The 25,296-nt window shown below is 39.8% G+C and overlaps 2 protein-coding genes across 4 annotated transcripts; both read right to left on the minus strand.

Annotated features, from left to right (window-relative positions):
* Window positions 1-512: 512 nt before the first annotated feature.
* On the minus strand, window positions 513-8,292 carry LOC131471537 (polyadenylate-binding protein 1A). Its single transcript, XM_058648139.1, has 15 exons — window positions 7,478-8,292; window positions 5,823-6,016; window positions 5,550-5,665; window positions 4,274-4,413; window positions 4,094-4,188; window positions 3,839-3,976; window positions 3,651-3,746; window positions 3,257-3,529; window positions 3,068-3,158; window positions 2,163-2,285; window positions 1,907-2,049; window positions 1,556-1,640; window positions 1,286-1,416; window positions 979-1,069; window positions 513-874 (listed from the first exon to the last, which is right to left on the minus strand). The coding sequence occupies exons 1-14, from the start codon at window positions 7,668-7,670 to the stop codon at window positions 980-982; spliced, it is 1,908 nt and encodes a 635-aa protein (XP_058504122.1). The 5' UTR covers window positions 7,671-8,292; the 3' UTR covers window positions 513-874; window position 979.
* A 1,533-nt stretch (window positions 8,293-9,825) lies between these two features.
* Window positions 9,826-17,749, minus strand: LOC131471289 (14-3-3 protein beta/alpha-like). Of its 3 annotated transcripts, XM_058647785.1 has the most exons (7): window positions 17,620-17,671; window positions 16,957-17,011; window positions 14,440-14,736; window positions 14,036-14,153; window positions 13,330-13,490; window positions 13,082-13,177; window positions 9,826-10,846 (listed from the first exon to the last, which is right to left on the minus strand). In XM_058647785.1, exons 3-7 carry the CDS (start codon window positions 14,725-14,727, stop codon window positions 10,766-10,768), a joined length of 744 nt encoding a protein of 247 aa, XP_058503768.1. In that variant the 5' UTR covers window positions 14,728-14,736; window positions 16,957-17,011; window positions 17,620-17,671; the 3' UTR covers window positions 9,826-10,765. The 3 variants fall into 3 exon arrangements, with proteins under 3 accessions (XP_058503768.1, XP_058503767.1, XP_058503769.1); XM_058647784.1 differs by lacking the exon at window positions 16,957-17,011 and having other exon boundaries at window positions 17,620-17,749; XM_058647786.1 differs by lacking the exons at window positions 16,957-17,011; window positions 17,620-17,671 and adding an exon at window positions 17,227-17,250.
* Window positions 17,750-25,296: the final 7,547 nt, after the last annotated feature.

The following is a 25,296-nucleotide window of genomic DNA, read 5'->3' on the forward strand; positions in this document are numbered from 1 at the left end:
GTGGCATGTCAGGGGTGATGGGTGACAGAAGGATAGGAACAAAAGTGAAAGTCGGCGAGGCCGTATGAGACCTGCTATGATGTGTGGCTTGCTTAGATAAGATGGCGGCAGATGATCCACTGTGGCGACCCCTAAAGGGAGAAGCAAAAGTATAAAATTGTTTTCACTGAACAGTAACCCTTGCAGCAAGGTGCAGTGTGTAAAATATTTGGTGAAGTTGCGTGTTGCAGCTAAAATTTCCTTACTTCTCCCCTCCCTTCTAAATGTATTGGAGAACCTATACAGCATTTACTTGGCATCAAACCCCAAAATGTTAAACTGTGGGTAATTGTAAAAACATGGTAGTCCCAAAATGGCAGCCTCTGTAGAGCTGACTCAGTTCCTTCTACATTATAAATCTGAAAGGCACTTCAACATTAAGTGTTATTTCATCTTCATTCTGCCAAATTATTTCATAGAAATTTTACACAAATTACGTCACAGAATTAAGTGTACAATCACACCGAGTCAAATAATTTGAATGAGAATTTATTACAGCCAGTAGTTCACGATACAAATCACCTCTCCAAACGCTCAGCTACCACCTTCTTGATCATGGCTGATATTCTGAGCACAGACACAGTAAAATGACATAAAACAGAGGAATGCATTCAAATTCATTAATTCACTTTTCTCTATTTTGCTTTTTTTTTTATACAAATTTTTGTTTATGATCAAGGTCTAGTCAAACCATCCCTAGACCTGGCAGAGTCAATTGTTTTCTTTTTTTAAGAAATAATTTATCATTTTGCGATGTTTTCAGAGTTTTAGGTTTTTCAATGTTTAATTTTTTTTTTCTTTTTCCATCGGTGAAGCAGGTTTCAAAATGCTCGATCTGTAAGAAAGAGAAAAATGTTGATACATACACAGAAATCCATACGTTTCTAAAATCTCAACCATAATTATCATGAGAACACAACTCCTTTGATGTACACACACCTTAAACATTAGGAACAACTGCAGGGGTGGTCGACTTCTGAGCAGCCTCCTTGGCCTGGTGGGCCTGAAGCACAGCAACAGCCTCATCAACCTGAAACAACATGGAATGCATCACTGCTTGTGATTCCTTCTCAGGCTTCATATAATTTCAAATTGAAGCTACACTGTTCAATTACAGCCACTGCTTTGTGAAGATGCTACAAAGCAACCAGAAACAGACATTTAAAAGACAATGATTTTAAAATTGAGCAAATTCAAAATGCATGATGGCTAATCCAAACAGTTATTTTAGTATTTAGCTATCAACCTTTGAGCGCAGTGACTCAGGTGACTCAAGCATGTGAAGAAGCTCAGAGTTGTCGATCTCCAGAAGCATTCCAGTAATCTTGCCCGCCAGGCTGGGGTGCATGTTCTGGATAAGGGGGAAGAGACGCTCACCTGAAAAAGAACAATTAAAACAATCATATCATATACAATACCCTTTGAGTTAAAATGTACAAAACCAGAACAAAGTTTGCAAGTTTTCCCAAAACAACAGTGTTGGTTTAAGGTCCTTGAATTGAGGTTTAGTACTAACCCAGCATCTGCTTCTGTTCCTGAGGAGGGGCAGCAGCCAGCATGGAGGCAGTCAGAGGCTCCTGTCCTTGAACATGGACAGCAGGCTAAAGATAGAGAAACAAGGATGAGGAGTTAAGAGATATTCTAGCCAAGTATGTAGTAAGTAAGATTAACTTGACGTTCTCCTCACATAAAATGAATATTCAAGTTGACTTGTTGAGTAAATAAAGAGTAATGTATTCCTATACTAGCAACTGGTTGTGCCAGTTCCAGCCAACCACACTTAACATAAGATACAGATCATGTTCCATTACTTTGCAGACAGAAACCTAGATATTTTTGGGGAAGATAAATGGGATGGGATTCTCACCTGCTGCATGGGGACTTGTGGTTGCGAGGGCATGTGCTGCTGAGGGTTGCGCACACCGGCAGCATATTTGTACTGGGGCATGGTACGCACTGGGGCAGCAGTGGCTGAAGCACTGGCAGGGCGCTGGCTCATGGCCTGCGTGGCTATGGAGAGGAAAGAGAAAATGGCACTGTTAACCATTTTGTAAAACTATAAAATGGTAAACGGGAAGTCGCAGAGAACAATATAACAGATTCTTGTGTTGTGAAATACTTACGCATTCTCTGGGAAGCCATCATACGTGGCACCTGGGTGTTGGTGGTGGCGGTGGGACGGATGGTGTTGAAAGCCTGGGGCCTGGGAGCTGATGGGCGCACTGCATTGGGCATGTTTTGGAAGTCTGAACAAAGAGATCCACAATAAAAAGTTACATTGACGTTCTTTTGATACAAGTGGGAGACGGCTAAATGGTCACACTTCAATTTGTTATTATCACACAGAATTTATGTCAGGAGGTTCAAGAATGAGTAATTCCTAGAATTGGTAAAATCCTATTTATACATCAAGTATTTCAAGTCATGGGAAGTGTTATGTACATATAAAAATGCAACTCTGGAAAACAAAGCTGTGAAAATAAACACTTTGTGTTGATTTTGAATAATCTTTAAGCCAGCAAACACTAACTCTTATGTCCGACTTTGGGTTCATGACCAAATCAAATGTGCCTCAAACCGACTAAGACTACTCTGACACATTCTTTGATGTGCAGACTGCAATTTGGTGTACACCAAGTGACGCAAACATCAAGTTCAGTGCAGAAAAAGATGTGGGTGAAATTTTTTTTTTGAGGAAATTATTTTACACCATGCCAATAGAGCGTTGTATTTGCGCTATACAAGGAAAGTATTGGTTTTAACACGACAAAGAAGTGAACCAATAGGAAAGTAGAGGCAAGACCTAGCTGGCATTTCCATTATTCTCAGATATTTCATGCTGAAAGTCCTAAAATATGCAAGACCTGTTTCAAGTGATAGCACCACTACCAGATTGTTACTTATTTAGATTGGGACTTTTCACTGTCAGTGAGCTCTGCTACACAGTCAAGCCAGGCAAGACACGGGCAGCTTGAGACTTTACCATTTCTCAAATCTACAACATCCATACAAATATGTGATCACTTACGTTGAGGACGCACTCCTTGAGTAGCCCAGCGTGGGCTTGGGCGGAGCTGTGCCAGCTGGTTTGCAGAGTAGTAAGCAGCACGGTTCTGAGCCTGACAAGGAGGAAAGCGAAACATGTATCACTGATGGTGAGACTCAGTTTAGCATTTTCTATATCATCCATGAATTTATTCATACAAAGATGACTCACCTGAGGTATAGCTGCCATGAAATAGCCTGAGGGTGGGGCAGGCTGGTATGGGTTGATGACAGGATTGGGCACAGCGCGGACAGTGGCCATCCTCTGCATGTACTGGTTTGTGAGATGGGCTTGACGCTCCTCCTTGCGCTGGGCAAGGGCCACATACAGTGGCTTTGTAGCAACAATACGCCCATTCATCTCTGTTACAGCTTTAGTGGCCTCTTCTGGGGAAGAGAAGCACACAAAGCCAAAGCCTTTGCTGCGGCCACCCTCCATCATCACCTATCAAGAGGAAAGCATTTATTTTCAATATTTGTCTTTTTAACAGCCATAAATGTATGTCAAATCAAAGAAATTTGATGCGAGTGCATTCAACATCAAAAATTCATCTTGAAATGTTTACCTTTGCACTTGTTATGGTTCCAAATGGAGAGAATTCTTTTCGCAGGCGCTCGTCATCCAGCCCATCATCCAGGTTTTTTACATATAGATTGACTCCCTGGTGTTTCAAAAGTGACAATGAGACTTGGGCTGCTAAAAATGAGCCCTGTAACATCTTCTGCAGAATAGAGGTGATGAAGGCCAACAAACCTGGTATCTGGTCATGCGGTCTTGTTTCATCTGCTCGAATTTGCGCTTGAGCTCATTCTGGCGCTCCCCTTTCTTTTGTGCTCGACCCACATACACCTGTCTCCCATTCATTTCTTTACCGTTCATGTCATCTACGGCCTACAATGAAATTAGCAATGTTAGCAGACTTCCAATGAAAGAAGCTAAAGCAAGAGCAATTTTTCTATTGAACCAAAAACATCAAGTTACAGAAACACCCCAGGATGTGTTTGATACCTTCTGTGCATCTTCGTGTCTCTCGAAGCTCACAAAGCCAAATCCCTTGGATTTGCCACTCTCGTCAGTCATTACCCGGATGCTGAGTGTAGGCCCTAAAACAAATAGCAGCTTAGTTAACTTTTTTATTAGGCCAAAGTAAGATGGAAACATACATGTTATACTGTCTCATCAGCTTACCATATTGGTTAAACAACTCTCTCAGTTTCTCGTCATCCATGTCCTCCCCGAAGTTCTTGATGTAAACATTGGTAAACTCTTTGGCACGTGCTCCAAGCTCAGCTTCCCTCTCTTTGCGCGATTTAAATCGTCCAACAAATCTGTTGGTCAAGTTATGAGAATTTTAGCACAAGTCACAGATGGTGTAACAAAAGTTTTGAATCTGCCAATTAATACCAAATCAATACACACTAGCTGAATTATCCACTGGCAACTATAAGGTGCTGATCATGTGTGAAAGGATAACGACATCAAACTGTATTAGAATGAAGTTATGATTCACAATTGTGAAGTGGGACAGTTTTTAAAGCGTCTTAAAAATTGCAGTGACTTCAGATTTTGAAATGGTCAAAAAAAACTTTTAATCAGATCCTGATAGGAACAGAAACTATTTTCAGAGGCAGCAATGATCATAGGTTTTCCCTGGTTTAAGCTGCAAATATTGAGTTCTTGCAGTGGCTTTGGTGTCATTGCGAAGTTAATCAGCTCATCCTGCAGGTTAAGAAGGTATATGGAAAGAAGGGACATTAAATAACCCTTATCTTGACATCTAGAAATCTTCTGACCTTGAACATCTGCTAAAGGCAGTCACTCAATTGTGACTTGTCCTTCAGTATATTTCTGCTACCAAACATGACCTTGATCAATCTTAATTGGCAGGGCTACAGACTTTTATTTAGGTGCACCCACATTTTTCAACACGTCTTCAGCCTTTTTGTCATTTCCCATATACATTAAAATTTGTGTTAATTGTATGGTGTTGCACAGATACAGTGTTGTGTGGTCTAGTGTAGCAAATATAGTCCCCACCCTGCTGTCACAAAAAAAAGATACAGTGGCATGGAATTTCAGACAACCAGAAACAAATAACTCATGTGTAAGTTCTGTCAAAAAAAACAAACAGTGACACCATGGCTGTCTTAGACTGGTTTTGACCGTGATGCTATCCTTCCGTGAGTGCAAGACAGGATAAAATCAAAGGTGTAGCTATACCAAATGTTAGGTGCACTAGTGCTCACTCATAACATTTATGGTGACATTTGCAAACCAAATGTCACACTTTAGAGTCCTGACAGGATTTAATATAAATCTCAAATGACTTTGGCAAGGGTGGAAGGCGAGTTTGTGGTCAAGATGCAGTTAAACACAAGACACAAATTTTTGATTAGATGTAAAATTCATGTTAATCAAACACTCCCTAAAATTAAACAATGAGGATAAATGTAGTCCCACTTACACTTTTCTGTCATTGAGCAACATGCCATTCATTTTCTCAATGGCCCGTTCAGCAGCTTCGTGGGTCTCAAAGTGCACAAAGCCGTAACCCTTTGAGCCATTTTCATCACAAACCACCTTGGAAAAGGAAGATTTGATCATGTCAACAACAACCCTGAACATCATGCAATGCAGAAACAGTCAGCTTGAACTCACCACAATCTTTAGACATGCAAAGTAGTGGCCTACAGCACTCGCAAACATATGCAGAGAAAATGAATACTGCCTTGCCTACCTTGCAGGAAAGGATGTTTCCAAAGGCAGAGAAGGTGTCATAGAGAGCCTTGTTATCAATAGACTTGTCCAGGTTCTTGATGAAGATGTTGCCCACTCCACTCTTCCTCAATGAGGGGTCACGCTGAGACCACATGATGCGTAGGGGCCTGCCTTTGATCACATCGAAATTCATAGTGTCCAGGGCTCGCTCAGCTGAAAAAAAAAAAAAGATAAAACATCTGACACTTGTTCTCTCCTGGAATATTCAATAATTCAGACATGACACCATACAAAAAGACAATTTGTGGATGTAAATGTCAGAAATAGTTAGATTGATTTTAGCATAAAGTAAAGGTTTTAGGGCACATTCACACCAGCCTGTTTAGCGCAGTTATACCGAAACCTGCCTCAGTACTGTTTGTTTGGGTCAGTGTGAGTGTAGTCAGAGACCTCTGACCTGGACCTAGCAACCAAACTCTGGTCAGCTGGAGAGGTGGTCTCCGACCACTTGCAAGTGAACTCTGGAGCTGTTCCCTGATGTAAACTCTATCCACACCTTTCACACAAAGCCTAGTATTTACGGCTACTGCCTCAGTGTTCTCATCAACAGCTGCAAGTGAGGAGAAGGGAGAACCGGGAAGAGCCACAGACATGAGAACATTGCTTCCATCCTTTGTCTAGAAGGTCCCATCTCTTCCTCCACCTCAGGACCCGTGTGCCCACAGATTAGAAACTGTGGTTTTGCAGAACTCCAGACCGACAGTGGTAACTCAGCATCGTCCAGATGAAACTTCTTACGTGTTACACACAATTTTAAGTTGATGCAGTGACAGACTGTGGTAACTGACAGTGATTTACCACATTTCCACCCTGGGCCTTTAATGCACCAAGTAGAACAATTATCTTTCCAAGTGTGGTACAAAGTGGTGAGCCAAAACACTATCCTTCTATACCCACTTTACATAACCTCTCCTGGGATGCAATAATCAGTGACAACTAATGGTTAGAGTGAAGATTGTAACAAACACTAGACTGCTCTGCTCTCCCCTCCATTTACCACGGAGGGCCTATGGAAGCCTTTGCAGCTCAATGGCGGCCTACATAAAACCCCTCATGTGGCTTTGAAAACCATTGACTAAACTATTGACAATGTAAAGTAATAATACACTTAACATCCTTACATTTCTAAAAAATGTAATTATTGCAGATAATACCTTTGACACATTTTTTTGGAAGCAAAACAACTAACTAACATTTATAAGACTGAGAAACATTTTACACATTCATAGTTGTGTGCTTTCAGTTTGTTTGCAAATTACTTAAATATATATTGAAGTATGTATATTTAATTATATATAAATGCTGCAATAATTGTTCCAACTCCAGTCTGCTATTTCACATTTCATAAGACATTAGCCGTTCTATTATTTTATAAAACACGTTTTCTCGACGGTCACGTTATCCTGGTGCAAGTTCTGAAGATCTCTATATATTGTTTCATGGAAAACATCATGAAATATGTACGACATAGTCTAGATGGCATACATACAGACTAAACGTCATCAGTGTCACATTGAACAGATGTTAGCATGTCATGCATGATGATGAGTGATATGGAAGTGAGATGGTGCCACGTGCAGCCTGTCTCTCGTCTAATATCTGCAATATACCTACCGTCTGCAGGCTGCTGAAAGTTGACGTAGGCATAGCCCAGGGATCGGCGGGTGATCATATCTCTGCACACTCTGATGGAAAGAATGGGTCCCGCCGGGCTGAATTTCTCGTAGAGCATGGCCTCGGTAACGTCCGGGTGCAGGTCTCCCACATAGAGGGAGGCCATGGGGTAGCTAGGCGCGCTGGGATTCATGGTGAACGACGCTTGATCTCGGGTAATACAGTTGTAACTCTACTATAGATCGGCGTGTCTTGTTTAAAAGCTTAGCCAATACACGTCGTATGTATTGTGGCTTTTTTCGCGTTCACTTGCGAAAAACCAAGCACAGAACCCAATGCTAATAGTTAGCAACGTGGGCTAGTTAGCTTGATTGGCAAGATGTCGGAACGTGGCCTAATCGATGTAGCTCACACGCTTCAGTTTAAATGTTTACTCTTTCGTGGCGAGTAAGATGAATCGCCGACAGTAAACGAAGCAAATACCCTCGTCAATAACGATAACTAGAATGGCAAAGCCCTAAAAGGGAAAAATAAATTCAAATTAGAAGTGGCTGGCGCTAACACACACGCTTTCGACAATGACGCTAACTAACGTGCTACCGTTCCTCTGGTCCCGTCTTTCGTTTTATCTTCGTCGCGTTGCTAGGTTTGGCAAATTTAAATCCTGCTTCACCGATTTTTTTTTTTTTTTCTTATAAAAATATGTCTGCGTGTGCGCTCTAGCTTTTGGTTTGTTTCATAATAATAAAATGTGTGCCGAGACTAGCTCCGGAGCACACCCTACGCAGACGGATTACGGGAATGAAAGGAAGGTCGGTAGAGGTTGTTCCCGATTGCAGTCGAAAACTGTTGCGCGTTTGCCACGAAGGTTGACGTCATACATCTCGCGATATTATATATTAGCGGAAACAGCTGAGGAAAGCATCACACAACTGGTGTTACACATCTCGGTGTACAGCCGGTGTAAAATAAAAGTATGATTATTATGAGAATATGAATTGGTGGTCTTTCTTTGCACCTTTTTTGCAGTATTTCCCCAGAAAATGCTGAATCCTCCTGTCGTGTGTGTGTGTCTTTACATTCACTACTCGTGCTGTTACCTTTGATCTGTGTATGATTTTTAACCTTTCCTGCCTTTGATCTGTCTTCTCAATTCGTTTAAATTATTTCCATTATTTCCCAGTATTTTAAAAAAAATGTGTTGTAATCTATGGCTTATTGATTATTCAAGTAACTGAGCACATCCTGGTGTCTACAACACAGAACATGCGAGTCAACTTATCACCGCTAGATGCTAGTAGTTGCATACACGCGTTATGTCTAATGCAGCTCAAACTTGCGGTCCATGGGTCACAAGCGGCCCTCTAGTCGATTTCCTATGGCCCACCACTCAATATGACGTTACAATGAGTTATTGCTGTATTATTATTTTTGCAAAGATTAATTTTACACCATACATACATTTTTCTTGAGTTATATATTGTTCCATATCAACACTTATGTTTTGACATTTTGTGGCATCAAACCAGTGGTGATTGCTCTAAGACAAGGGAAGCTCAGCTTCCTCTAAAATGTTGTCAAATAGTACTGTGTTGTATTTACATTTCAATACTAAATGTGCACTAGAATGCAATTGAATGTGTCATTAGTTTGTTCAGAATCAGCTGTTTATCGCAGATGACGTCTTACGTGATTTTCATATCCCTGTAGCAGCTTTAACTGTCTATGGGACAACACAGAATAGATTTGTTTTCACGGTGGTGAGTTCGATTTGGACAAATGCAACAAAAACGTCATTTCCACGGAATCTCAGCTTCTCTTGGGGTCAATGAAGCAATGGGCGGGTGTTCAGACACTGGGCTTCTGCATGATGATTGGAGGAACTGTCTGAGAAGCAGAAGCATCTTTTTATTGATAGCTCTGCAGAAACATACATGACAGCGGAGCTGCCTCAATCCTGTGTGGATTTTGCAAGGCAAGTCCGTCGTTATTTTATTTCGGCAATATAGACTATTTTCATTTGTACATATACAGTATAAATAAAAACAATATTATAGCATCTCAGTTTTACATAATTTTCTTGTTCTAGTTCATTTGCAGAATTTATGTATCAGTAACTAGGCCAGAAATAAGCTTCCCATTTCAAAGACCAGCAACTGCCACTGGGAACTACTTATGTAAATTAGCCTAATCATTCCTCTCCTATCCTCAGGCAACACAGGAGCCTAAACTTTGTGAAAGAAAAATGTCAGGCTGTGACACCACTTGAGACTACCAGTCCATCAATTTAACACAAGACAACTTGATTTTTTCTTTTTTAAATTTTATTCCACTTGGATGAAAGTACACATTTCTCCCAAATTAGCAGTTCTGTATGAAAATTCCAAAGACACCAACAAAGCTAGCCAGCCAGACAAAAAATCCACCATATGTCTCCAAGACCTGTCTGTTTAGACAAGTAATGACAGAGGAAAACAGACTAACAAAATCTTAATTTGAAAAAAAAAAAACCTGATTAAGCATGTTTGATTTCCTTACTGCTGAACTTATAAAAAACAGCAATAACAAGTTTGTGTGCACTTTTAATCAAAAATGTCGAAACGAACAACAAAATTAAAAAAAAAAGCACATCACCCAAAAACATAACCAGATGATCAAGAAAACTGAACTGAAGTTAATGGAATGTAAACTGTGTTCCAACAAAATCTTTTCCTTTGTCCAGCTGTCCCCATCACTTCTTCCACTGTCTTTACCTCCGCTGTCATTCATGTCATTCTTCTTGCCAAGCACACCAAGTGCTGCTGTTTGCTCAGGTGTGACATGCCAACTTGTGATTTTGTGAAAGAACAGGTTTGTCATCAAAAATGGTGCTAATAAAGAAAAATACAGTTAATATGAATAGATTACATACAGTATAACAATTTGTCTGACTCCAGAAACTCAACCTGCTGCATGATTCATGAGTCAAACACCTTTCTCCCAAACCTTTATACTACAATGTCACTATTGCTCCCACGCACAAAATAATAGCTCAGCAGACAGGCAAGCAACCCTGAATACTAACCCCTTCCACATGGACCCCACCCGACAATAAACTAACCGTCTTTCTCCACAGTTACTACAAAAGAGGAAACAGATAGGAGAAAGATGAGTGTTGAGACTCCTAAATTAAACAAAAGATGGAAAGAGACAACACTGCTGCAGGTGAGGTGGTCTCAGTGTTGATGTTTATGATATAGATGAGCTGGGACGACGGCAGGCAGACTGGGATGCCAATAGAGGTCAGGCTCATTCTTGATCTCTTTGATCTCCTTGATCTCTGGCCTCCTCTGTATCGTCTCCTTCACCCTGGCCTTCAGAGGTCCAAAGCTGAGGACACACAACATGCGGAGTCAGAGCAGGACATGGCACAAAATAATCTTTTATATTTTAAAGGATAGTTACGGGTCAGTTTGGGTTATGTTTTCTAAAACAAAGTGAGCAGACACTAGTTCTGGACGCTATGATCAAAAATCTATGTCGATATTTTTGAAAATGTTACGAGCTCGACCTTTGAAAGCAAAGGTGGTATCGAAGATTTAACCCCAATGCCAGAGGGGGAAAAACCAGGTTGTGGTCACTGTAGCACAACACGTTAACTTCTCTTGCTAACCTGAAGTTGCTTCCAACTAATATTAACCACGGCAACTGCCGATTGGGGACCCCCTGCTGCTTCCCTGAAATCACTGTCGTGGAAATATTTTGTGTTCCGAGTTTTGTTGACAATGACAAGAAAACCATGGCGTATAAGCCTGTTATGTGTGTGTGGCAAAGCACAGGACATCTCATCTCCTGCATCATAAAAAGTAACTACGAAAACAACTCTGTTAACACAGGCAACTCATCCATCCTCCTTTGGAGCGAAACTAGCATCAGACATGTCACCTTATTCATGTCTGATGAACTCCTTAAGACCTTCTATGACTCGGTAGTGGCATCAGACATTATTTATGGAGTGGTCTGCTGGGGCAGTAGTATCACAGCTGCGGACAGGAAGAGGCTGTACAGACTGATTAAAAAAGCCAGCTCTGTCCTTGGATGTCCCCTTGACCCAGTGGAGGTGGTGGGAGAGAGGAGAATGGCTACCAAGCTATCATCTCTGATGGACAATCTCTCCCACCCCTGCAGGACACCATCACAGAGCTGGGCAGCTCCTCCAGTAACAGACTGAAACATCCTAAATGTCTGAAGGAGCGGTCTCGCAGGTCGTTCCTTCCTGCAGCTGTTAGACTGTACAACAAGCACTGCTCGCAGTAGACCACACATTACCAGGCTCCTCATTCCTCCCTTCCATGTGCAATACACTGTAAATTACATGTGCAATATACTGTACATTTTTCACAAGTGCAATATACCTTTACATACTACCTATACATATTTATACTGTAAATTTCAAGTCCATACTGTGTATATTCTGCTGTCTATAATGTACATTCAACATTCTATCTTTAACTAAGATTTATAGCCTAAGTGTTAATATCTTAGTATATTGTAATTTTCTTTTTGTAATGCATGTTTATTACTTACTATCTTTATCTTTACTGTCTTGCTGCTGTAACAATGCAAATTTCCCCACTGCGGGACAAATAAAGGACTATCTCTTATTCAGTGGTGGAAAACCCTGGATTCAAGAATTTAATTAGCGTACTGGAACTATGCTACGAAAGGTGGTGCCTTCCATGTCAGTGCTGGATCTTCAGAGCAACACAGAGACTCTCTGTGACTTCTATTCCTTTTACAGTTAGTTTCCAATTGACTGGTTATTGTTACATTCATATGGTTATTAAATTATTCAAATTTGACAATGAGGCCTTAGTGTGGTACAAATAATGGACATTATTACTCAAGACACCATGTAGGTTATCGAAATGGGAATTAAAAAATTAAATTGTTATCATGACCTAGACCTGATCCTAGACTAAACGAGAGTAGTCTAAAAATGGCAGACCCACCTGAGCTAAAAGACAGAAAAAAAGATTGAGAATCAAATCAAGGATTTGGAGAATTGTGAATCCCCTAATTTTAAACGGTTTCACAAAATACAACAGTATTTCTGTTTTTCATGCAAGAGCATGAGTTAGAGGTCAAGTGAGAGAGAGGAGGCAGTGCAGTTGTGTATTCCAAGATTAGTGTTTTAAACCCAAACAACAGACGCGACTCGACTCTCAGAGCAGAGTGACATCTCTCTGGTGGAGAGCAGAAATACAAATTCTGTTACATCCTTAGCTACAACTTAAGTATCACCCCAATAGCACTAGTATGAACTCTTAAAACCCATAGGGGTAAACGGAATATCCTGGGGTTCAGTACAGAAAATAACAAGGATTCTGAGAAGCTACAGATCTGTAAGACATGGTGGAGTCCACATTTTGAAGTGTTATTGACCAGTATATTTAAACCTCTGGTTGCCCCTGGTGGCTGTGCCATTGCTGGGTCAATGTACAGTATATGTGAAAGAGAGGCAAGAGAGAGAAGTGCTGAAATGGAACCAATTAACCATCACATATTATACAATATAAGGCCATTCAGAAGAAAATAACTGGTTGCAGTCAAAACTAAACTTACTGTCAAGTTGTCTCTCAGTAGCTGCATGATTAGTGTACTGTCTTTGTATGTATCCTCAGGCAATTTGTCGAGCGCTGCAATAGCTTCATCAAAAGCCTACAAGAATAAAAAACACATTTTAACTGCAGTTCTGTGGCAGAAGAACGAAGATGTGTTTTTAGGTTAGTCCTCTTGCAAAAATGAATGCAAGATATAAAATATTAGCATTAAACATTATACAGTTACAGTATGTGGTGTGAATACATTACCTCTTTGGCCAGTTTACAGGCTTTTTGTGTTTCTCCACAGATCTCATAGTAGAAAACTGAGAAATTGAGGGCAAGACCAAGTCGAATTGGGTGTGTTGGTGCCATTTCTTTGCAACTCTCAAAGGCCGCCTTGTAGGCCTCCTCTGAAGAATTCATTGTGTCTGAAAGAAAAATATAGCATTAATATGACGGAATCTAAATACAGCCTCTTCTTCTGTTTTTTGGTGTAACGTTACACCACAACTACAGTGCTTGCATATGTACTGTAGCTTTTTGAGTCGTTTTAGAGGGTTCAGTGTGGACGGAGATACCTCCTGAAACAAAGATAAAGATTGTTTTTGGCTTTTTGCTGTTTCCGTGTAGATGTGGCCTTAGAAGGAAGATAAGTAAAAATGCCTTGAAGTGAAGCTACATGAAGTGGCCTCTGAGCTGCACCTTTACGAGATCAAAACGCAGGCACTGTGCTTTAATATCCACTATTAATCTTGAGCAATAGTGTAATGATTGATCATGTTTCAGTATTGCAAGGGCTACAGACACCAACTTTTTTCTTTCACTCCAGACTCTATTGACTATCAGAATGGCTATCAAGATTTTACAGAATAAGATAACATGCATCTCTGACAACGACAAACCCCTTTCTTTAAATTAAATAAACCACCACCAAAAACAGAAATATGAAAGAAGTTTAAAAAAAAATGCCCACCTTCCTTATTCTTCTGCATCTCAGCCAAGTAGCGATAGTAATCTCCTTTCATTTTCAAGTAGAAGACTTTGCTTTGTGTGTCAGCGGCATTTTTAATGAGAATGTCATCCAAGAGTTTCTGTGGCAGAAAACAAACAAGACTGTTAGAATAACAACAATTTTAAGATTACATTCCAATATATAAAAATGTACTGTGCACAATGTGCGTAAAAATAAATAAAATAATACATAATTCACTGATGAAGGAAAATAGAAAAGTGGATATTAATGAAGTGACTGAACCTAACAATGCTAGGGCCAACCATTAAAAAACTTAAGAAATTTTGACCAGGTGTCCAAACTACGTATAATGACAAAGATATTGCCTTAACAGATAAAGCCAGTTGTGGTATTTGCAATCTCACCAGCACTTCGTTGCAGATCTTTTCCAGCTCATTCTCAATCTTTTCCTGGTATTCTTTGGCAATATTCTTCTTTTCTTCATTGAGGCTTAAGTTGGACACCACACGCCATGAAGACCGACGAGCACCCACCACATTTTTGTAGGCCACTGACAGGAGGTTACGCTCATCATCTACCAGGCATAGTTTTTTTTCCGTTACCGTCTTCATAATGTCCGCCATGTCATCATAGCGCTCAGCCTGTTCAGCCACCCTGGCCTTTGCCACCAAGAGAGTTAAGTCGTCTTCCATGGCTGATAACTGGATGAAGTAGAGAAAATACACCAGTTAAGGTCAAGTGAGTAGCAAGGGCTGCATTTTAATTTGCACTGCATGTGTTGAGCAAAAGCGAGTGGAAACTATTTTTCAACATGTAAAGAGAGGGAAATTAATAAATTATTGCAACAAAATAATTCTTCTATACACATACACTATTCATTCATAGTACACATACACTATTCATTCATTCATTTATAACATGAACTATTCAATTGACTTGAAGTGTGATACATACAAAGTTTGTTTTTGGGTTATTTCGTTATAGTTGGCCACCATTATCCTCTTTCATTTCATTCGTCGGCTTTTCCCTTTAGGGATCACTACAGTGGCTCATCTACCTCCATCTTGCCCTATCCCTTGTGTCCTCTGTTACACCAACAGTCCTCATTCACAACATCATGGAACAATGAATCCTATAATACTTGGGCCAAAAAGGATTGATTGGACTCTCTGAAGTAGCTTGCTGCCCTCCATAAAGTTACAAGGAAATGATGGAGCGCAAGTGAATACAAAAATGACGTGTCTTCCAGTTACAAAACGAACTGCCATTGTGAAGCCGTGAGATTCACACTTTGAAAGGCGCAACGACAGGCCCAGAATAATCATTGCTCAGGGTGCACTATGTGGCGTTCACCTGTTCTCGCGAGAGTCAAGTGAGTTTTCGTTTAACAATAATTATAAGGCAGATGACCCGCGGCCACCCCTAAAGGGAGGAAGGAAAGAGAAGAACAATGTCTATTAATAAAAAATTAATTAAAAATGTTCACTAATGTTTAGTTCACCAACTTCTCTCCATATTTGTGTCCTGGAGGATAGCATAATAACAGGACACCAAATTAAATGTTAAGGATAATATAAATATACAAGTTGGCAAAATATGAAAAATATGTCCAAAGTAACTGGATTGGATATCCGACAGATTAAAATGTAAAATCCAAGCATGTTGCATGCTTCACTGCACATATTATAAAAATGTTAATAAAAATCAGCAATCAGCATTTTAGCTGAGTCACGTTTGGGCTGTTCATTTCAAATTTTGGGAGAAAAATATTTGTTACACAGCTGGAGACTTATGTCTTTGAAATGTAACAGCATCGTGGGTCATAAATGGAGTTTTGTGGTATCAGACACAAAAATATAGACTAAATATTTACATAAATAGATGTTCTCCCAGTGTCCTTTATTTAGTGGAAATGTTCACAATTTAGTGTTTAATGATATTGAAATACTGATGGACATACACGCCTCAAATGGATAAGGGAAGTAATGGCACTTATTTTTAGATTTTAAGATTAACTGTGAACTATATATTGTTCCACATCAATACAGACACGTGCTGTGAAAATGTAATCACAATAATTGTTATTGTATTAACAGAACATGGTGATACAACTTTCATATCACCCACCCTTATTAAACAGTTGTTTTTTTCACTCAATGCCAGTGTTACTGTACTTAAGTAAAAAAACAAAATCACGTATACTGTACTTTACTTTGTTATATATATTTTTTAGCAACTTTCACTTTTATTCCACTACATTTCCTAAATGAATGATGCACTTTTACTCCACTACATATCATCTTACTATCTTTGTTATTACCAAATAAAATCAGAGGATGGTGGTAATGGTCTGTATTTATATAGCGCTTTATAGTCTTGGTGAGCTGCTTTACATTACAGTTTCGCGATTTACCCAGCTTTCACACCCATTCACACGCTGCAGCATGAGATTAAGTGTCTTGCTCAAGGACACATATAGTCTTGCAGAGCCAGGAATTGAACCCAATGCTCAGTGGTCGCCAGGTCATTTGAGTTTGAGACCCCTGGTATACAGCGTCAACCCCACATTCTTTCAACAGCCGCCGAAATGAATCTTCCTTCGGGGCAAACTCGAGCACACCCCTCCCTCCCTCCCTCCCGTGAGCGCAGGACACCACACCCATCTCTCTACCTGTGTCTCTCCCAACAAGCGGAAACGTGAGCGACTGGCGAGCGTTAAATGTCGGCATTCTGTGATAAATATCGCTACATTTCAACGAAAAGGCCAGATAGTTCCGTTGTCCGAGTTCGCCCTGACTGAGACGACGACTTTCTCATGGGCCCTCGTGACTCGTTTCCAATATGGCGTCGACTATTTCCTGAAATAAGAGCATTCCCGTTCAGTACGCAGAACTCAGAAAAAATAAAATAAATCGACTTACTTATCGTTTATTTTAACTCAAGGGCCACGCTTACGGGGTGTAAGCTTGGAGTTACCTAAAACCGAACAATAACGTAATTAGTCGATTAGCAAGACATTAAAACTTTGATATGGGAAACATCTAGCATGAGTCGCCAGCTCGGTAGCAGATTGCCTCCTCTAGCTACTTTTGCCAACAAACCACCTGGCCCAAAACAGACGACACATGACTTAAATTATTAAGCGTTGAAATAACATTCCCTCAGAAATTACATGATAAACCACAACCCACCGCACTCGTGCCCCTGGGAGAATCCGTTCCCGTCACATTTGCTTAATGCGCTGCTTTTACATCGGTTAGCACACGTCTGACAAAATGGCATAACAAGGAATTACTTAAGTCACCAAGCTCGTAGTTTATAGACAATATAGCAGAGCGACAACCTTCGACCTGACACTCCTTGACTATCTGACGTCCCGATTCGAAACCAGCAATTACACGTATCCCAAAATGTAGTAACGCTAGCCATTGTTCATCCGATAGCAGTCGCTCGTCGTCAAGTTCGGAGAAACACTCCTTCAATATCTCTATTTTTTTTTTACTATCTGTACACGTTTAGAAAGACCGAATAGTTATGTAAGCAAAGATAAAGGTGCATATAAAAAGCTGTAAGTTCTTCCGTACCCGATTCTAGCAGGAGGCAGTGATGCTGGCGTCTGGAGCTTCAGCTGAGTGCAGTCCACAGGGGCTTCCTCCAATGACACAAGTCCAAGGCACGGCCCGTAGGCGGTGGGGGTGGTGGGTGGTGGGTGACGTCAAACGTAACCCAGGCAACCGAGCACGGAGTTTATGGGAGTTGTAGTGAACTTGCCGCAACATTCCAGCATCTAGCTTAGCACATTCTAATTTATTCCATCTATCCTGAATACATACTCATATCATCAGCCACTTTATTAGGTACACCTACTCAATTTATTTGTTAGCACATATACCTCATCAGAGATCATATGGCAGTACCTCCATGCATTTAGGCTCGTAGATATGGTCAAGACAAGCTGCTGAAGCTTATCTGAGCATCAACATGGGTGTAGATAGGTGAGTCAGTTGACTCCAAACTTGTCAGACAGGTTCTACAGAGAATGGTCCGACATTAGAAAGGCAACAGTAACTCAAATAAACGCTCACTACAACCATGGTATACACAAGACCATCTCTGAACACAGACTACATCAAACCATGAAACAGAAGCAGAAGAACAAAGCCCGTGACACTTCTCTCACTTATGTTAAACCTGTTCCTCTTCATGGCTGAAAAAGCGACTATAAACTCAAATGCTTTTCACCGTGGGTGCCTTAGGAAAAGGCAGATTATCAATGTCTTATGCCACTAAGAGGGTGGAGTGGACTGACTAGACACCTATGATTTCCTCTGTAGTAAGAGACATTACCTTTAATACGTGCATCATCACTGGAAAGTTCAGACACTGTTAAACTACAGATTACAGGTTTTCGTCCAAACAAAGGAAAAAACCCACCGCCTACTTTAACATGAATACAGTAGGCAATTCTGATGTTTTAAGTGACATCTCTGATTTGGGTTCCATGACACACATCGCAGTAGTACATCTCATTTTGTCCAATTGCAGTTTTCTGCACAGTTGTGGAACTGGGTCTACAAACAGCAAAATAGGGCACGGAAGTACAATACACCTTTCCTAACAGACCTCATTTTCTATATGTGCATTGTAGCTGTTTGGTTTGCAAAAGGATAGGGAATGGGATTATGGTGCACACATTTCAAGTGTGTTACAAATGTAAGAGCAGATTAGATAGTACTGACAAATCAAAGCCTCCTTTCACTTGTCAAGGTGTGGTCTGTAAGGGGTGTAGTACCAGTAGAGAAACAGAGGAAGTTAATAAAACCCTAAACCAGTGTAACCAGTTTATCCACTTCTTGTATACACAAGCCAATGTTTCCCAGCAACATTCATCAGTGATAATCATTTGTCATTCATGTGTCTCTAAGATCCACCCAGTTTCTGGCACCAGTCAAAATCTGAAGGGACATACTAGATACAGATCATGATGTTCTTCTCGTTCTGAACAAAACAAAGAAGGGAGGACCACACAGCAATCCGTTTAAGGAGCTAAAATTATTGGAAAACTAAACACAAAAAATGTCAATATGCAAAGTCAACAATCAGTGGTGAGGTGTAAGTGTTGGGTGCATATAACATGTGATTTGCAACTTAAAGCCACTACAACTAAAAGCAACATGTCAAATAAACAACCAAACCCAAAACAAAAGTCTTGCTGAGTGCCTGAAATGCAATAGACATCCAGACAGGAGACTGAGGGACGAGTGAGAGCCATCTTCCTGATACCAGGTTTAAATGGACTTCCCACAGCTGAAGCCAACTGCTTGACCAAGTGGGAGGAGACAGGCTGCCAGAGTCACAAACCTGTAAAAAGCAGGCCAGGGACAGACCAAAACAGGTATCAGACACCCAGTGCTTTAAAGGATATGATAGATTTGCTAAGCCCCATCCCTTTTCAAAGATAGTTTGTGTGATGACAGCCCATGTTTTTTTTTCTAACTGATCATGCTCATATCAGGGTTCCCACACCTTGGTTAACATTAGATTCAAGGGCATTTTAATGACTTTCCAGGACCAGTTCCCTCAAATTCAAGGACCAAAAGTGCTGACAAAGCTTAAAATGGGAGGGCAACCTGTAAGAACCGCTTCGCCCATGGCGTCCACCTTTATTGATTTGCAGCACATCCTGCATCTGGACAAGTGATTGTCCTTGAGATCTTGGTCAAAGTCAGTCTTTGTAATTTTCTTTGGTGAGCCAGAGAAATTTGCATTTACCAGGCATCACATCATTTGCTCGCTCTTGCTTTTGCATGGAATCTCACGTCAACAACGGGGAGAGACAGTGGACAGTGTCCACAACACTGCTAGTAATTGCGACTCCACGTTGTCTCTGTGTAGGCCTAGTCTACGTGCATCAAGCAAACAAGGGCACATCGACGGCAAAATACATTTACATAAATATCAACTTACCTTTTTTGTTGCACAAAATTCAAGCACTCTAAATTACCAATGTCTATCACAAGGTGTTTTTAAAAAACCTTCAAGGGTCATGGCATTTCTGTTCTTCAATTCAAGCACTCTAAATTACCAATGTCTATCACAAGGTGTTTTCAAAAACCTTCAAGGGTCATGGCATTTCTTTTCTTCAATTTCAAAATATTTCAAGGACAAATGGGAACCCCGTCATATTTATTTAATAGAAATGTGCCCACAAACCAAGTTTGGCCAAAATCCAAATGTCCCATCCCCCTTTTCTTCCTATTAAGTTTGAGTTTAATCTGAATTTGTTTCAAAATGAATTTTAATCTTTAATGCCAGATTGAGGTTGCCTTGGATCAAAATTAGAGTGGGTCTTCAAACCACAAGGTTCAAGTTCGATTACTGGCTACACTAGTGTACATGGGCAAATGTCCCTGGACAAGACCCTCAACCTTCATTAGTCGAGAACATGACGAACAGAGGGTGTAGCGACCCAGCACAGCCTGTAAAAAGCAAATATGAGTGTTAAATGTAATCTGATAAGAGATTGCAGGAGTGTAACAATAGTGTATTTAGAAAAAAATTACAACAATAATTTTAAACAGGCAGGATCGGAGAAGGCCTTGGTGTTACAGCACAAGATTCTGATTCTGCCTTATGGGCCTTTCTCATGACACACATAATTGAATTGAATTGAACACCTGCATTTTTCCTACCAAAAATGTGTGCTGTATGGTGAATACAATAGATGGAAGCACAGTAGCTGACATTTTCTACAAAATGTTAATCTATCCAAGAATAAAGAAAAAAATGACAAACAACATAGTGACTGTTAATTTATAAGTAACACCTTTATTAAAAGGCTATAGAGGACATTGCATGGACATAGGTAAGATTATTACAAAGTAGGCTGATTGTTTGTCTAGACTTAAACACAGTGATTCATGTCAGTGGTTAATAGCCAGAACCAAATGTATTTGAAATAATTACTATCTATAAATGAAATCATTACAACAATTATATTATTACAACAATTATAGGATATTTGATATGTATTTTAGACTTAAAATGTAGTTTCAGAGTAGAAAAACCTTTGAACCAAACTGATAAGGCATCACACCAATTCACAACAGTACACTATTAACACAACACTTATAAAACATCATTATATATATACTGTATAGAAACTCTATCTGAATGTAGAGTTCAGCATGTGCCTGTCCTGAATCATCCAAATAGTCTTACTGAAACAGAGAAGAAGCGAGAAAAGTTACACCTTTATATTGGCCAACCCCGGGGGCCTCCTGATGCTTTCAAAGTGCGGCTTAACGGTCCTCGGGTCAGACATTCGTGTCTGAGAATGTGTGGGGAAGAAAAAGTCAATAATTAGAAATACAGTACACAAATACTGCAGTATGCATTTGAACTATCACTCCAGAGAGTAAGGACTCCAAAGGCTTCTCAACTAGCTCTCTGAAAAGAGATGTTCTCGAGAGTGTCCACTACAAGACCAAAATCAAGTATCCAGATTAGATTACAGGTCCCTAAAGATGGCACAGACAAGGACTGCGGGTCAGCTATGGTTCATCTCTCCATCTTTGACACAACTTAAATATTTCTTTTAAATATTATGATCCTTAATTTGACTTTATCGTATTATTGTGGCAGCAAGAAGACCCAGATTTTTGACTGGGCCTATCTGCATGGAGTTTGCATTTTCTCCCCATGTGTGCGTGGGGTTTCCTTTGAGTTCTCCATTTTCCTCCCACAGTCCAAAAACATAGAATATGGGGGATTAGGTAAAAATGGACACGTTAAATTGACTGCAGGTGTGGGTGTGAGAGTAGATGGTTGTCTTCCGCTGTTGGCCCAATGTCAGCTGAGATTGGCCCTAGTGCACTAGAGACCCTCATGTGGAGGATAAAGTGGTAGAAGATGGATGGATGGTATTACTGTGAAAAAGAGGAGCTGCCACAGCACTCTCTCTGAAATACCTAGCAGTTATAGAACGCCTGGTGCTCACGGTCCATATTATTGGCTAGACCTGAAGAAATTATACAGGAATTTGATCAGCACCAAACCGTAAAGAAGGTGATGGGCATGAGAGACTTGGGTCCTGTTCATCTTGAGGATGAATTTAAATTCACATTATGCTCAAGAATGTGGTTACATAAACTTGCAAGTGTTTTGGATGCATTGGGCGTGTTTAGACCTGCACTTAGCTCTGTCCACTTTTGATAGGCTCATTCAGGATCATGAATGTTAATATCAGGTCTGAACCTGACTTTGAGGAAAAGTAGGGCACCAGGAGACTGAAAGTTGCACCTTGTGGATTATGCAAAGCTGTTAGACCAAGTGAGGCTTCAGATACAACAGCCTTTCTGAGTAAAGAAAGCTGTCTGAATGAACTCAACAAAGACACAGCACCAGTGAAACATCTGTGAGATCTGGGTTAATGTGGGTGCTTTTTGGGTCGCAGGGAAAGTCAATTAAGTTCCATTTCCCCAAAGACAATCAGACCACAGTACTTAGGGTTATTACAGTCAGTACACTGCAACTAGGTCAGATTAGAATCATCCTTGTAACACGACCTTGAGTGTTTAAAAGGAATGACCTCTGCACTTATATGGTTCTTGTACTGAAGCTGACAACAGTCAGTCAATCATAAACAATGCTATCAAAGCTGACAATAATTACTACTGTTTTAATCAAGAGAGAGTTCATACAGTATAAGGTCAAACTACAAATAAGACTGCAACACTCTGATGTTGAAGAATATAAAAATCCTATATTTCTTCATGGATATCTTTTAGGTCAATATTCAACATGCTTTGACTTCAAAGTAGGGTAGCAACAGTGACTCGGTTAATCTCTAAATTAATTTGAGTATTTGGTTTCTCAAGTTTTTGAAATAATTAAAACAAGCTTTCTGATTTTTCAGCTTCTTAAATGTGAATATTTCTGGTTCCATTGCTCCATTTGACAAAGACAACGTTGAAACTGAAACATTTTGCATTGTGGACAAAACGGGACACCTGAGAACATGACAACGTCGAAGTTTGGGAGACGCTTATCAACATTTTCTAAAATTTTATGGACCAAGCAATTATTATAAAAATAATCGTTAGTTCTAGTTTAAAATCTTCATTGGGGCAGACAATAAGAACAAGCTTCAGCAGTCTCAAGCTGTCTTGCTTGATCCCTTAGGAGATTTTTAAATTATTTTAACATTTAAGCATTCAGCATATGCTTTTATCCAAAGCAACTTACAAGAGAGGAATACGCTACATAGAAGAAGTCATGGAAAGAACTCCATTCGATAGGAACAGTGGGCTGATAGAGGGTGAGAGTCCCGAGGTGGATGCAAGTGCAGAAGGCGATAGTGCAGGGGAGGGGGTAGTAGTGAAGATGCTCTTGGAAGAGCTGGGTTTTCAAAAGATTCTTGACGATAGACAGGGAACTTGCTGCTGCTCCTTGTATTTTAATGTGTCTATTCACTTGACATTTTGCACATTTTCTTTATTGTCTGTCTTTAACTCTGTGTTGTACTGTTGTGATTATCCTTGACAGGTCTCACTTGAAAATGAGACCCCATGTCTCAATGGGATGACCTGTAAAAATGAAGGTTAACTAAACAAATAAAAATGTTTACTAGCCCTAACCCTAAGAAAGGGTGTACCTAATAAAGTGAACAGTGTGTGTATACTTCAAGTGCCTCCGGACAATCATTACTGTCAATTTTGTCTAAGACTATTCCCTTGTCCTCGATGAACATCACGTTTTTATTGACATTTACTGAAGCAAACGTAGACTCTCTGATGATGATAACTTTTACATACTTTAACCGCATCTGGCAACGTCGATCAAGCAACAACGTTAGCCAACTGTAGCTAACCGCTGTGAGTTCAGTTAAAGTTCGACGGTTGAACATAAAAACGCAGCGTGGTCTTAGTAGAGTTAAAAATAATCGACCATCATTTTCCTGCATTTGACACAGTTCGTACACAGCATGCATTTTATACTACGAACGTTCACGCTAGCCGGTTGCTATCATTGAGGCTATGTTAGCAATGTATAGCGGTATGGCTGGAGAACAAATAGAGAAAACATCCCGAAAGCATTCCGAAACGAATTATATACTTAGTCAAATCCTTACCGGTGGAAAATATATGTATTTACAACGACAACAACCTCTTTCTTCTTTGTATTTGCTGATGGATACAGAAAGCAGCTTTGGCGTTGCATAGCGCCACCTACTGTGTCAGGTAGAGTATGACCATGACATTAGATAATAATGAATAAAAAAAATACTTGTGTGTATACAAGTTTGACTATCTGGAATTACCCTTACAGATATCAGTGACTACATTTTGACTGAATTGAATTGTGATGTCATTCTTACTAGTCAAAACTACAGTTTCAGACATCTGCAATTCAGTTTTTACTCATCAAAATGACACCACTGTTGCCATTCATGTGTATGGGGTTTGTCATTATGGATCTCTCTATATCTCTAATTTCTCTGTTATTATCTCTAATAACAGAGAAAACAAAAAAAGCTTTTTATTACATTTAAATTTAGAGCTGATGTGTTTAGTTAAAGCCATTCAGCCAGTGTCTTGCTCAAGGACACACATAGACTAGCAGCCTGCTAGCAGCCATGTGTCTACTGGAAGGTTGTGGGCCCGCCAGGAATTGAACCCACAACCTTCCAGTTGAGAGGCAACTCGCAACTCTCACTTTTACTTCTAAAACTTAAGTACATTTTATATCAGAAAATTACTTTTGATAGTGAAGTACATTAAATGTCATATAATTTTACGTAAGTAATATAGATATTTTTAAAATATTTTAAGTCTTAAAAAAGATAAGTTTTAACACTTAAAACTTGTCTTTTTACTCTAGCTTTCAACTTGCTCTTTTTTCCCCACCCTGTGTTGTGTTTTATTTGAATTTATAGTTTATTTTAAAGTGAAAACAGGGTTTTAACCCCTTTGACTCTAGCCTTTTCCTATTTTATTCCACCTTGTGTTGTATTTTACTGTTCTATTTGCATCTTTTGTTTTATCTCAAAGTTAAAACAGGGGTTTTAATTTTTTACTTTAGACTTCTCATTTTCATTCCACCCTGTATTGTGTCTTATTGTAATCCTGGAATGAAAGGTGCTATACAAATAAAGTTTATTCATCATCATCATTATAATGATAATAATAATAATAATAATAATAATAATAAAAACTTCTACCAAAGTAATTTTCTGTGAAGATACTTGAACTTTTGCTATA

The sequence above is a fragment of the Solea solea genome, chromosome 13, assembly GCF_958295425.1.
Source record: "Solea solea chromosome 13, fSolSol10.1, whole genome shotgun sequence".
NCBI lineage: Eukaryota > Metazoa > Chordata > Actinopteri > Pleuronectiformes > Soleidae > Solea > Solea solea.

Excerpts from the sequence above, each read along its gene's own strand:
- LOC131471537 (XM_058648139.1), bottom strand. The coding sequence starts at position 7,670 with ATGAATCCCAGCGCGCCTAGCTACCCCATGGCCTCCCTCTATGTGGGA. Across the intron at positions 3,530-3,650 it reads GAACCATAACAAGTGCAAAG|GTGATGATGGAGGGTGGCCG; the intron begins GTAAACATTTCA and ends TCCTCTTGATAG. Across the intron at positions 2,286-3,067 it reads TCAAGGAGTGCGTCCTCAAC|ACTTCCAAAACATGCCCAAT; the intron begins GTAAGTGATCAC and ends CTCTTTGTTCAG.
- LOC131471289 (XM_058647784.1), bottom strand. The coding sequence starts at position 14,727 with ATGGAAGACGACTTAACTCTCTTGGTGGCAAAGGCCAGGGTGGCTGAA. Across the intron at positions 13,178-13,329 it reads CCTGTAAACTGGCCAAAGAG|GCTTTTGATGAAGCTATTGC; the intron begins GTAATGTATTCA and ends TTATTCTTGTAG. Across the intron at positions 10,847-13,081 it reads TACTGAGAGACAACTTGACA|CTTTGGACCTCTGAAGGCCA; the intron begins GTAAGTTTAGTT and ends GTGTGTCCTCAG.